Below are 13168 nucleotides of genomic sequence, written 5' to 3'. Positions count from 1 at the left end.
TTCCCTGCACCAGAGGGGAGGTGGGTTTCAGGATAATGTCTGAGTCGTTGCACTGGGCGAAGCGTCCAGTGTTAAAGCGGGTTCACCCCCTGCCTCCAGGCATCCCAGTGACCCTGGTCTATGGTGCCTGCTCTTAGATGGACAGTGAGACAGGCAATGAGGTGGCAATGAGACCCACGAGCTATACACAAACAGTGATAAGGCACAGACTGCTGTTTAGAGTTCTTATGAAGAATCTATTATGAAGAAAGTGTACTTGCAAGGAATATGGTCTCTGCATTTTTCCATGAATTGAAACACACAGAGCACACAGTGAACACACAGTGAGGTGAAGCACACACTAACCCGGAGCAGTAAGCTGCCTTGCTACAGTAGCCTCGGGGAGCAGTAAGGGGATGTGGGCATGGAAGAGCAGTGCTCAACCACTGACCACATTTTTCCTACTGGTCGGGGATTGAACATGCAAGCCTTCGGTTTCAAGCCCAAAGCCCTAACAGCTAACAGGGTAATGTAGACAGGGTTTCAACTGCTCTCTCTCTCTCTCTCTCTCTCTCTCTCTCTCTCTCTCTCTCTCTCTCTGTGTAAAGTAAATGTATCAGTGAACTCTCTCCCCCTAAATGTATCTGAATAGGCCTATCATGTAGGCCTACTCATGTTATTGTACATCATAACTTGGCATTGTGTTGCATTGTGTGCAAACCATGAGGGCACCTCATTTGCAATTTCAGTTTGTAATTATCTTCAGTACAATACAGGTACTATATGTTGTGTGAACTTTAAAATGTGCGATGACATTGTTAATAATGTGAGTAATGGTTAAAGATAATAACAATTATTGTGTTTTAAAGTGGTAGGCTACACAAAATAGGTGAACCAAGAAGCCCTATTTTGGTTCTCAACAATCATGCTTACATCACAGAGGTCATAAGGACTGGACACTGGTTTAGAACACAAAAAGCTTTGTGATGTAATCATGTCATGCAAGGTTCTAAAATTATGGTTAATTTAAATTATGGTTCTCATTTTCAAACAATTGTCTCTTATTCACTGTGATCTACAACTGGATACAAGTTCCCTATCCAAATACCGTTCTTGATATTGGTTTTAACCTTCATTACAACACCTTGGTGAACTAAGGACTTCTGTTAAGCAAGGTAATTTAATGATTACATTTTATGATAATAATTATAATTACATGCTTATTATAATCATATTGTGAAATATTAGACCTATCCACACACAATGCTGATTTAGTCTAATGTATTTAATATAATTACTCCAGTTTTACTTGAGAATAAATATATCTTTTTTTACATGTTGCCCTCCAGTGTCCAACATCTCTCTTAAAAATGAGTGAGGAAATGCGAAACCGTGGCAGGAGCAGGAAGAGGAAACGGTCCTCTCGACAGTCTCGCCGAGCTGTTCAACCAAACAGCAGCTACTACATTCTTTCTAGCCGGGAAGGAGACCCCTCACTGCCAGGCACATCCACAGCAACCTCTATCAGTTACCACACTGATCTAGAGCAGCAGTTGAGAGCTGACTCCCTCTTTCTTCTGAGGAGTGATGTTCTCGTTCCGGATGATGAGGACTCAAGACGGTCCAAGAGGTCTAGACCAGTCGGGTCCTCCATGCCATCCAATGGCAGAAGGTCCCCACAACCAGGGACCTCACGAGACCTCTATGCCCCCTCAGAATTGCAACAGAGAGCATGGTCACCATCTTCACCAGACATACCCATTGCCACTATTAGTGATAGTGAAGATACCGCATTGCCATCTATGACAAGGGCAGACACAACGATCTTCATTACTGATATCTCTGATGATCAAGATGAACTTCCGGACATCTTTTTTGTTGGCATGCTTGGCACTCCATATATTGAGATGGAATTCAACCTGGTGGACGAAGTCGTGACCCTTTGGGAGATCCACAACCACCTCCCCTTGAATGTCCCTTATGACCTTCCCACCATGATCTTCAACCCCGAGAACGCAAATGAACAAAGTGATTGTAGGATCTGTCTGAGCAACTATGTGGAAGGAGAGGAGCTCACGATTCTGCCCTGCAGCCACAATTTCCACAGCAACTGTGTGAATCAATGGCTTCTGCAGAGCCCCACCTGCCCCATGTGCAGAACACAAATGAATTAGAGCACCGTAAACGGGACTACTTTAATAAAAAGTTTTTTAATAAAATATCTCACATAGATCACTGCTGTTCTTTTTTTATTCATGCTAAGTAATATCAGTCTAATTTGATGTAAACTGGCAAGTTACCTTATTCTGATAGCTTGGCTGGTATCATATTATTGGGTAATGATACTAGTATTGTGCTAACCCTACACGATGAGTATCATATTCATCAATGTTCCTCTTATTCTTACATTTTGTGTGGGGTTTTTGGACCTGGAACACCTACAGTAAAGCAGAGCTTGGCCTTGGCCTGCAACCCCATATCATCAGTGACTTTCTTCACAACTTTCTTGTTTTCTCCAGGCAGTCATCTTTATATTTTTAATTTACATTTGGTTACAGTGGGCTAAAGAGAAGCAATTATGGATTGTGGCTGATTGGATGAGCGTGACATTTAGAGACTCATGAATGCCTGAAGAAAACAAGAAAGTTTCCACAGTAGTTTTGAGCTGTTTCTCAAAGCCAAAGCAGTAAAATATTTTTGAGGCACATCTAGGCCTATGATTGTTTTTATTTTCGATTTAAAAAAAGAAGAAATGTAGGTATTGCAAGATTCACAGTGGCCACATGGTGGCAGCACAACCTCCTTTATATCAGAGCCGTATGCTTTATGTGATACAGCAGGGAAAATAAGTATTTGTACGTCAACATTTTTTTATATATAGTATACTTCCAGTGAGGCTATTCGCATGAACTTTTCACCGGGCATTAGTGTTAACTTAGGTAATCCACACATATATAAAAATCTGTCTAAAAGTAGAGTTATGAGTAAAAAAGTGGAATTGCACAGGGGAAAAAAATATTGAACACACTAAGAAAAAGCAGTACACAAAGGCAAGTAATGGCAATGAACAAACTGGAATCTATAAGTAGTTAGAGAAATTATCCCTCCTATCTGTGCAAATTGATATAAGCTGGGTTAGTACTGGTGGGCTATGTTTTTTGTTACCAAGGTGTCACACAAGAAACATTTCATGATGAGTAAAAGCAAAGAGCTCTCCCAAGTCCTTTGCAACCTTATTGTTGCAAAACACATCAATGGAACTGGTTACAGATGCACTTCAAAACTTCAGAATCATCCAGCAAGCAGTATTGGAGCCATTATCTGCAAGTGGAAGGAACATCACTGCATCATCAACTGGCCATGCACAGGGTCTCCTTGCAAAATTTCTGACCAGGAAGTCAGAAGGATAGTCAGAAAAGTAGCCCAAGAGCCAAGGACCACTTGGAGAAAGCTCCAGAAAGACTTGGAGGGAGCAGGTACAATTGTTACAGAGAAAATCATAGGTAATGCACTCCACCACCATGGCCTCTATGCACGCTCATCCCGCATGACTCTATTGCTGAAGAAAAACATGTCAAAGCTTGTTGTAAGTTTGCTACACAACATTTGGACAATCCTATGAAATACTGAGAGAATGTATTCTGGTCAGGCAAGAGCAGAATGTAACTTTTTGGATGTCATACTACACACCATATTTGGAGGAGAAATGGCACTGTGCATCACCCTAAAAATACCCTAGCAACAGTGAGGTTTGGAGATGGTGGCATCATGGTGTGGGCTGTTTTTCATCTCATGGTACTAGCAGACTTCATACAGTTGAAATGATGAATGGAGTCATTTTGTTCCGGGAGAATCTTTACATCCACCAGGATGATGAGGATGAGACATGGCTAGACCTTCCAGCAGGACAATGATCCAAACCATTCAGCAAAGGAAACTCTATTGGTTTCAGAGAAAGGAAATCAAGGCCCTGACTTCAATCCAATTGAACAGTTTTGGAAGTTAACCAAAGTAAAGTATTTAAGAAATTTCAGCAAGCATGTTCAATACTTTTTTCCTGTGTCATTTCACTTCATTACACATAACTCTACCTATGGACTTTAATGGGTGGATTATCTTAGTTAATACTAATGTCTGGTGAAAATGTCATGCAAATATAGCCTCATTGGAAGTATACAACTGAAAAAAATGTTGACGTGTTCAATACTTATTTTCCCCGCGTGCTCTCAGACTAATGTCCCCTCAGTTACCCTGTTATGTGCTTAAACTTGAACATTGTCATTTAACTTGCTCCTTTTAGTAGGCTAAACTGCATATCTTTAGTGCGTGGACAAAAAAAGGCATTGGACGTAATCTTGGGCTTTGGGTGACACTTACATTTTCCCAACATTTTGGGTCATTTAACCTATCAAAACAACTTGTATTAATTAATTGAGAAAATAATCTAGGCCTACAGATTGATGGACTATGTAAAATAATCGTAGTTGCGGCCCTATGGAGATAGATGGACTGATCAGTAGCATGATGATGATCTATCAATAGCATGCAGTGAAAGAACAAAATGCATTGAATGATCTTTTGAGGGTTTAGCCTACAAACAATTCCGCTATCTATGTATGAGGGGCTTCAATGTGATCACTGTCTGGAAGTTGTAGGCTAATTGTAATGATATTTATTAAGTTAAACAACCTTCAACCAAACAATCTTATCAGAAATTGTAGAATCAATTAAATAAAACACAAGTCTATCTCGTTAACAAGGAATTCCATATTCCATATCATTACGATATTTTAAGAAATATTCCTGGAATGTGCACTTTTCATTGAATGGCTGGCATAGGAGAAATGTAGGTCAGGCCACGCTGCCTAAACGCTTTCCCTTTCTCTCACGAACATCTCTCTAGTCCTAAGCCAATGCCATTCAATTAACGTTAAGCTTGCAGAGAAGAAGACGGTAGGGTGTGTTTGACCCGGCAAGTTGCACTTTCTCCTTCATTTCAGAGAAATATCGGTTAAGGTAAAGAAATAGCTATAACAGCTGAATTTTTTTTTTGGAATGAAAAGTTCTGCCAGACTAAAGGTCATCACATCAGATAATTACTGGATAGTTAACGCAAGTCACATTAGCCCGCAGTCATGTTTTAGCATTGCCTTTTTTCGATGCCATTTTTGCTAGCATATTACAGCTAACGTTAATAAATAAGAGCGCGATCACAATTATCGACAACTTTAAGAAGTTGTTGTGACATAAAAAGCTTATCTAAAAAATGAATACCCGACTAAAGTCCTAAAATGTCCTGGCCACTTTGCAGCCATATGGTAATGGCGTTACTAGCTAACTAACTTAGCCCATGCTTCAGTAAGCTTGATGCGCTAGTGACGTTAAGTGCCTACCACTTTGCAGTGACAACAATCTTATTAACGCGACAGTTAATTAGCATATTTGGTGTTTTTAAATATTTTACCAATGAGTGATGCTCTTCAGCTGAGGTCCAGCGGTCTTTATGTTGGCAGACTAAGTTTGTATTGGGGAAAGGAAAGCAGAGATGTTATACCCTCTAATAGTGAGAGACTATGTAGACGCCATAAAAGTGCATCAGGAGTAGTTGAACACAGGTACAGTGACAAGCTTTGACTTTCATGTCATACTCCTGCAGAAATCAGAATGTCAGATCTCAAAGACGGCAGTGGAGACAGTTGCACCAAGAGGAGGATAGCTGCCACTCTGTTGATGCGCGGCTCCTCAGAACACCAGCCCAGGCAACTGATTGGCCGTGGGGCCCTGTCAGTGGTCCACACCTCTGCCACCTCCGCCAGGCAACCTGCCAGCGAGAGCAGGGAGGAGTACAACGCATTCAGTGGAGAAGACTGCCCAGGACCCATGTCCAGGACACCAACCCTGGACCTCCTGGAGCCAGAAGTACCACTGGTCATGGAGGAGGAGTCAGACTCCACAGGGCAGTGTTCGGACACGGCTAGTGTCAAGAGCCCAGAGCTGCCCGACCTCCCAGAGCTGCCGGGCCTGGTCTCTTTGGAGGGGAGCCCCAAAGCCCCTCATTGCCCGGTCTGGCTGGAGGAGGGTGAGGACTCAGACGAAGACTCCGGGGACAATTACTCTCTCCCATCCCCCTCATCTCCTGTGAGAGTGTATGAGCGGGATGATTGCTCTGAGCAGGTTCCAAAGAGGGACCAGATAAGTGAAGGTGAGCGGTCATTTTTTCCCCCCTTAACTTGGATGTGTTAAAAAAGGGATGAAGCTCAACATATCAGAATTTCAGCTTTGCAACAGAGGTATGCATCACCTCTGTAGCTCACTGTTAGTCACAGAATCTAACACTGGAGATGACCAGTATAAGTATATATATTCTTTTGATCCTGTGAGGGAAAAATGACTATCTGTGTATTAAAGCACATATTTGCCACCTGTCATGTGTGTTGATGTTTGGGGATGTTTTTGTCCTCAGTGAATGTGGCTGACTGGCACAAGAGCCGCATGGCAGCGGTGAGCAGCGTGTGCTTTGACCAGCTTCTGAAGAACTACCAGGAGTACAAGAGCGCAAAGAGTTGCATGGCCGCCTTCGTACTAGAGAAACGTCAGTCAATGCTCACTTGTCATTCCATTGATTATTACATTGCATATCATGACACAGGGGCGCCAAAAAGGCAGGAAAAGCTAGAACAATTCCTAGGGCCCGCATAGAACATATTGACCAACATTATTTTTGGGGGTGTGAGGTGGTGGTGGGGGGGGGGGGGGGGGATTCTTCTATAGGGCGCAACGATTCAAGCAGCACCCCTGAGAGGGAGGCTGTATATACAGTAGATCGATGTAGATTTGTGAGTGTGTTAGAATGAGAGTGTATGTGTTTGCTATGGCTGTTACGTATAGAGTTAGGTCCAGCAGGACACCAGTGCAGAGTCCAGTGTGAGGGGGAAATCTGTGTGTGTTTTTCTAGAAGTTAGTGATGCGTGAAGTCAGTGCAGCTGGCTTTTAGAGTGAATGTGTGTATCGGGGGTCATGATGTGTGTGTCCGTGTGTGTTTTAGAGGTTACTGATGCAGAATGTGTAGGCAATGAACTGTGAAATGTGGGTCTTTTTGGGTGTCTATGCCTCAGTGAGAGAGAAATAGAGGACGAGAGAAAATGGGGGAAAATATGCATTGAGCTGTAAGCGGTGTGTGAATGTGTGTATGGAGGGGGGGTGTTGGTGACAGAGATAAAGGTGTGTGGGTGTTTGTGTGTGTATGTGTGTGTGATGTAGAGGTTACTGATGCAAGAGGCCGGTGCACTGATGTGTGCAAAGATTGTGTGAGTAGATGGTGTGTGTGTGTGATTTAAAGTATCTGTAAGTTTGTGTCTGTATGTATGTGTATGTATAAATAAAGTATCTGTAAGTTTATTGTGTTTGTGTATGTGTGTGTGCAGTGGTGACTGACACAGCAGGACGCCACAGTGAGTTGTATGAGGTGGTGGCCTTGGGTACTGGGCAGAGCTGCTGCTCTGGCTGGCTGTCCTTCACCGGCGCCGTGGTGCACGACTGCCACGCCACCATCATCGCACGCCGAGCTCTCAAAAGGTAGCTCCTCTACTTACAATCTCGTTTTCTTTCCTTTTTTTAAAACTCTTGTCACAACGCCAAGTAATTACAGCTTTTCAGAGTGTCATTAAAATCACTTGTCTCGAGGGAGCAAAGCAGCAGCCAGATCAAGTCATGAAAGTGCCTAAAGTGGAAAACGAGAGATGAATGAGTGTTGAGGTGATTGAACACTGAATTGAACATGATTTATTGATTTGTTTCCAGATATATATACAAACAGCTTCTGCTGTTCCACAGTTCTGATCCACATGTGAGTCGGCATTCCATATTCGAGAGGTCAACGGATGGAAAACCTCTTCAGCTGAAGCCAAAGATCTACCTGCACCTCTACACAAACCAGACCCCTAAAGGAGCCGCCCAGTGCCCTTTAATGTAAGGCCCCAATTTATGCAATACAACTATACTCAAAGTCTCTGATACAATACGGTTATACTGTAGATGCTGCTGCTAGCCATCATAGATAGCTACCATAGATGCATGCTGTTAACAGTTCCTGTAAACTTCCATAAGTCAGTCATCCAAGAGTCCATCCTCTATAGTATTATGCACATGGGAAGTTATTGGCATACAAAGATGCTGGGCTCTTATAAAGTATTTAAAAATGTCTCTGTTATTTCAGAATGTGTTGATATATTTTCCACGAACACATAGCTTTAGATTCTAATTTAGAAGCCAAGGGGATGTATTTCTTAACTTATATTTAATATATGGCTATTTGGATCTATTGAAAAGGGTAATGTTATTTTTTTATAAAGATATCACCTGTAGCTGTAACACAAATCAATCTGTTTTGACCTTGAATATGTTTTCTCTCAATGAGATGCCTGCAGGGGTCGGTTACTATTTGGGGCCTTTTCGCACCAACAGTAATGTGTCATTGGTCTGCTCCACAGAAAACTGAAGAGTGGCAACTACGAGTCCCTCAAGCTGAACTGCTTTGCCAAAGGCTCCCTGGTGCCGGCCTCACTGGTGCCCATCAGCGTGTGGGCGGCCCGCATCTGCTGCATGGCCGACAGCGACAAGCTGACCCGCTGGACCGTCACGGGAGTGCAGGGGGCGCTCTTGAGCCACTTCATCCAGCCACTCTACATTACCAGTGTGACCCTCGGTAAGGCCGACCCTTCACTCAGCCATAGGCCTTAGTGTGGCCTGCAGATTTGGGATAGGTTTGTGAGAGCCAGCTAGACATACACTCCATTTGCAAACTGCCAAAAAAAAAAAAACCTCACAGAAGAAGAAGGGCTCGCTGGCCTGTCAGAGTAACCTTCTTCTTCTTCTTCTGTGAGGTTTTTTTTCCGGCAGTTTGCAAACGGAGTGAATTACCACCATCTGCTGGACTGAGGTGTAATGGCAAGTGTACCCAGTAGCCTCATTCTGGCTGACAATGGCCGCTGGATGAATAAAGCGAATGAGGACCTGGGTACGATTCTGCCCTGGGTCATTTCCCAGTCCCATCCCCTCTCTCCCTCCCGCTGGCTTCCTGTAACTCTCTCTGCTATCCTGTCTGATTCAAAGAATCCTTTGGTGGGGCAGCTGTGGCCAACTGTTTAGGGCTTGGGCTTGAAACCGACGGGTTGCTGGTTCGATCCCCGACCAGTAGGAAAAATGTGGGCAGGGGAAGTGGTTGAGTACTTCTCTCCCGTGCCCACACTCACGGCCCTTGAGCAAGGCACCTAACCCCTCACTGCTCCCCGAGCGCCACTGTAGCAAGTTAGCTCACTGCTCCGGGTTAGTGTGTGCTTCACTTCACTGTGTGCTCATTGTGTGCTTCACCTCACTCTGTGTTCACTGTCTGCTCTGTGTGTTTCACTAATTCTCTAAATGTGAGAACAAAGACCAAATTCCTTGTATATGCAAGTATACTTGGCCTATAAACAGGGTTCTAAATTAACTTTTTTGATCACCAGCCAATGTGGCTGGTAACTTGGTAAAGTTACTAGCCAATCAGAATTTCTACTAGCCGAATTTCTTCCGGTGAAAATAAGAGAAATGATGAGTGCCACTGAATGTATTTGATTGTTTTATTAACATTGTTGGCATGAATACATAACAAAATATACACAGAAGGTGTAAACACTTCATTTCAAGTTTGGATCTATCTATCTATCTATCTATCTATCTATCTATCTGTCAATATCCTCATCCCCTGCTTCATTCCTCTTTTCGCCCCCAGAAGTCTGTCCCAACCACCGCCGCATTTAGTTTAATCTTAACCTTTTACTAGGGCTGTCAAACGATTAAAAACAATGAATTTATTAATCTCATATTTTGAAATTAAATAATCTAGATTAATCATGATTAAAAAGTAAACTTTTCTCCCTAAAGACTAAAGCCTCTTAAGTGGCATATTAAATACAACATAAATCACAAAATTAATGAGTAACCACAAAGGTAAAAGTAAAACACTTTTCTATTATTTAAATGACAATAATGACACAGTAATTTTGTTTTAAATTTTGAATTTCTTAATTAATATAACTCATTTGATGCTGTTTTTTAAATGGTGCACTGTCACTTTAAACCCATTGTGTTCACACATTCTCATAATGATCTTTTTTTTTACCAGCTCCATGAAAATATAGCCTATGGCTAGTCCACAAACTCTAACATTGTGTAGCATGTATAGCACACTAGCTAGACATGTTAATTTTGCAATTAAAAGTGAGATTATGAGCTTGTTAGCCAGCCACCTAGTTAGCTGAGTGGAATGCGTTTCAATCGGCATATCATGTGCTTCATATAAACAAATTATTGAAGACTTCTAGACTCACCAGTTCCATTACACAAAGGCAAAGACAACTCTTTATATTCTTGTCCATTATCCAAATCACAGAGTGCAGCCTATGTCAACATGCCCTGGCTTTGCACCGTTTAACTGGTCACTATGGGAACCGGATAAATTCGCAATCTCCTCTAACCTCGTCTTTGTTGCTTTCAGTATTTCGTTTTATAAGTTTCTTATATTAAAAAGAAGATATCAATTATCATCAACAATGACAAGCCAGCTGGAACCTGCCACTCGTTTTCCCTCTTGTGCGCGCTCAGACGGGTTCTCAATTAAATGGAGTAGCATATGTTCAAGTTGGATCTTAATGGAGAGGACCCGAAAAGTATCATCTTTATGTAACATGCTGTTGGTGCATGTTGACATTGTAAACTTTCTCTAACAAGAGTGAAAAACAGTTTGCAATAAAGCTACTATTTATTAGCTAAATGTTGTCTGTTGGTGCCCTATGCACAGTGCAAAATCGCACTGTCAAAATCGCGTTAATTTTGACAGCACTACTTTTTACTTTTTCTAACTCCCTCCTCTTTCAGTCTATGCTCCCTGCTCTGGCTCCGTTCGTTCTTCTTCCTCCTTGTGTTTTCTGGTAGACACTCCGTTCGTTTCCATTGTCTCGCACTGGTTTCACTGGAAACTGCACGCAGCCAATGGGCGTATAAAAAGTCATCACATAGCATTACAGCACAGTGTTCATGGGAAATGTAGTAAGTACTGCCAGGGGGATAAATGACCGAGAACAGAGCCTTAAGTATCATGCATGTAATGTCTCATGCATCACCGGCCAAACTGGCTAGTAAGTTTTTATTAACACCCGCCAAAATTAATTTTTTAACCCGCATTTGCCGGGTTGGCGGGTGTTAATTTAGAACCCTGCCTATAAACCTGATTTACATTAGATTTACAATGTCTTAACCTGGACCTCGTCATCATTTGCTCAGCGGGGGCATCCAGCAGCTACTATGAGCATGTGTCGGACACCATCAACAATCGTCTGGGCGACAACTGGCAGGACACACTGCAGCACCCCTACAAGGCCAGCAGCATCTTCTTCCTGCCTGGAGACAACATTGGGCCTCTGCTGCCCTCGGACAGATGCAAGGACCTCAGCATCAACTGGAGCCGTGGCGACAGCAGCATCGAGATTGTGGACGGCACCATCGGGCACATCATTGACTGGTGAGTGACCGGGCTGCTTCTGAAGGGTGTCTGGCGGAACTCTGCTTTTGACCTTTCCCAGGACACTGAATACTAAATACCTGGTGTGTATCAAATGGTCCTGGGAGGAGTTACTCCAATGGTTTACTCAAAAAGATGTAACCCAAAGGTTGAAAGTATGCATGATTCTACTGTAGGGAACATGTGGCTTTTTGACTTAAATAACTATCGTCTACATTTTACAGATACTGATCTGACACCAGATTTCCGATACCTGACATTACGGATCAGCCTACAGTATGGTAGTCTAAAAATGGCTGAAGTGTGCAGCGTTTCTCTACCCTCTCTCAGTCTAAAAATGACTGCTACCGTATGTTTTATGGAAAAAGAAATATGAGTATTTTCTTTCTAAAAAGTAACAAAACAGGCCAGTGTTTACCACCTGATGATAAAGACCTTTTCAAGGTCAACATTTCCATAACTATTAACCACAGGCTGCCAGATCGGTTGTACTGTGTCTATTATATTGCGATGTGACTCGCCACATTCAAACAGCTTTTAGAAAGTGGGTCAGGTACAAAGAGAGATGGGATGAAAAATCATCAAATTGAGCTTTTTCCTCAGAAGTGAAAAAGGACCTGCAGGGCCCTGTCTGATTTGTCAGCGCTCTGTTTTTGATCTCTATATCCCTCATTCTCTCTCTCTCATTCTCTCTCTTCGATTTCCCTGTGTGGTTCGCCAGCTCTCCGTATGTGAGCGGCGCTGGCCTCACAAGCCGACTGTGCAAGAGAGCCCTGTACTACAGCTTCCGCAAAGTGGCCTCCCAGGCAGGCCAGCAGGACCTGCTAGCATTCGCCTCCTACAGCAATGCCAAGGTGTGTATGTGTGTGTGTGTTTTGTTTTAATCATAAAGCACAGCAGTCATGCTATCATGCTAGTGTTCTAGATATGATCAGGTTCGATAAGGATGATGGAGCAGAATATTGTTGAGTAAAGATGTTTTTTGAATCAATTCGGGGTAAGCTGTACAACTCAGGATGGGAAATGTTGTTATTGTTTTGTGTGTGTAATGTCGTAAATGAAGGTTTACTGTATAGGTGTGTGTGTGGCTTGCACCAGTGTTAACTTGAGCCCTGGGTGTATGCATGTGGAAGTAATGCAGAGGTGGTATTTTTAGATGGCTGCTCAGTTATACCAGGAGGCCAAAGCTGTGGTCAGCCAGCAGTTCCGTACAAATGACGCCGGACCATGGAACTCCAAACAGCTGGTGGATGGCTTCAAACGCTGACCAGTTTTCCATCTTTCGTATGTAGGAGGAGGATGTCGCTTTCTATAACTTGCTTTTCACAATGTCTAAGAGGACCATGTTAATGTTTTGCATTTATGATTATGTTACATGTTCAGATCCAGCTTTTTCTAAGTTCTTAACTAGCTCAACAATGCTACATTTTTAGTAAGGTCAGTTGTTTTATTGTATTGTTTTATTTTGCATGTTTTAAACCTCAAGGAAGGAAAACAAACAAAACAAACCAACAAAACATTCAGAACTGTTTTTTTATTTATTTGAGAGATGAGTAAAAGTGGCATTTTTGTACCATAACCGCTAGATCATGCCAGGGGACAGCGGTAATTAGGCAGCTATTGTTATTTTGA

General features: G+C 42.6%; 1 protein-coding gene across 1 annotated transcript; it reads left to right on the top strand.

Moving 5' to 3' along the window:
• The first annotated feature begins 5643 nt into the window (after positions 1-5643).
• On the top strand, positions 5644-12803 carry adad2 (adenosine deaminase domain containing 2). Its single transcript, XM_076288392.1, has 8 exons — positions 5644-6181; positions 6443-6571; positions 7404-7554; positions 7780-7947; positions 8469-8683; positions 11299-11536; positions 12258-12390; positions 12693-12803. Exons 1-8 carry the CDS (start codon positions 5644-5646, stop codon positions 12801-12803), a joined length of 1683 nt encoding a protein of 560 aa, XP_076144507.1.
• Positions 12804-13168: the final 365 nt, after the last annotated feature.

Source organism: Alosa pseudoharengus, unplaced genomic scaffold (assembly GCF_046254945.1).
Source record: "Alosa pseudoharengus isolate Yale_2024_CS ecotype anadromous, Long Island Sound unplaced genomic scaffold, YU_APseudo_1.1 YU_APseudo_1.1_scf_17, whole genome shotgun sequence".
NCBI classification, from domain to species: domain Eukaryota; kingdom Metazoa; phylum Chordata; class Actinopteri; order Clupeiformes; family Clupeidae; genus Alosa; species Alosa pseudoharengus.
This window is presented reverse-complemented; position numbering and strand designations above follow the sequence as displayed.

Coding starts and splice junctions, on each gene's coding strand:
- adad2 (XM_076288392.1), top strand. CDS start 5,644: ATGTCAGATCTCAAAGACGGCAGTGGAGACAGTTGCACCAAGAGGAGG. Junction 7,555..7,779: donor GCACGCCGAGCTCTCAAAAG/GTAGCTCCTCTA, acceptor ATTTGTTTCCAG/ATATATATACAAACAGCTTC. Junction 8,684..11,298: donor CATTACCAGTGTGACCCTCG/GTAAGGCCGACC, acceptor TCATTTGCTCAG/CGGGGGCATCCAGCAGCTAC.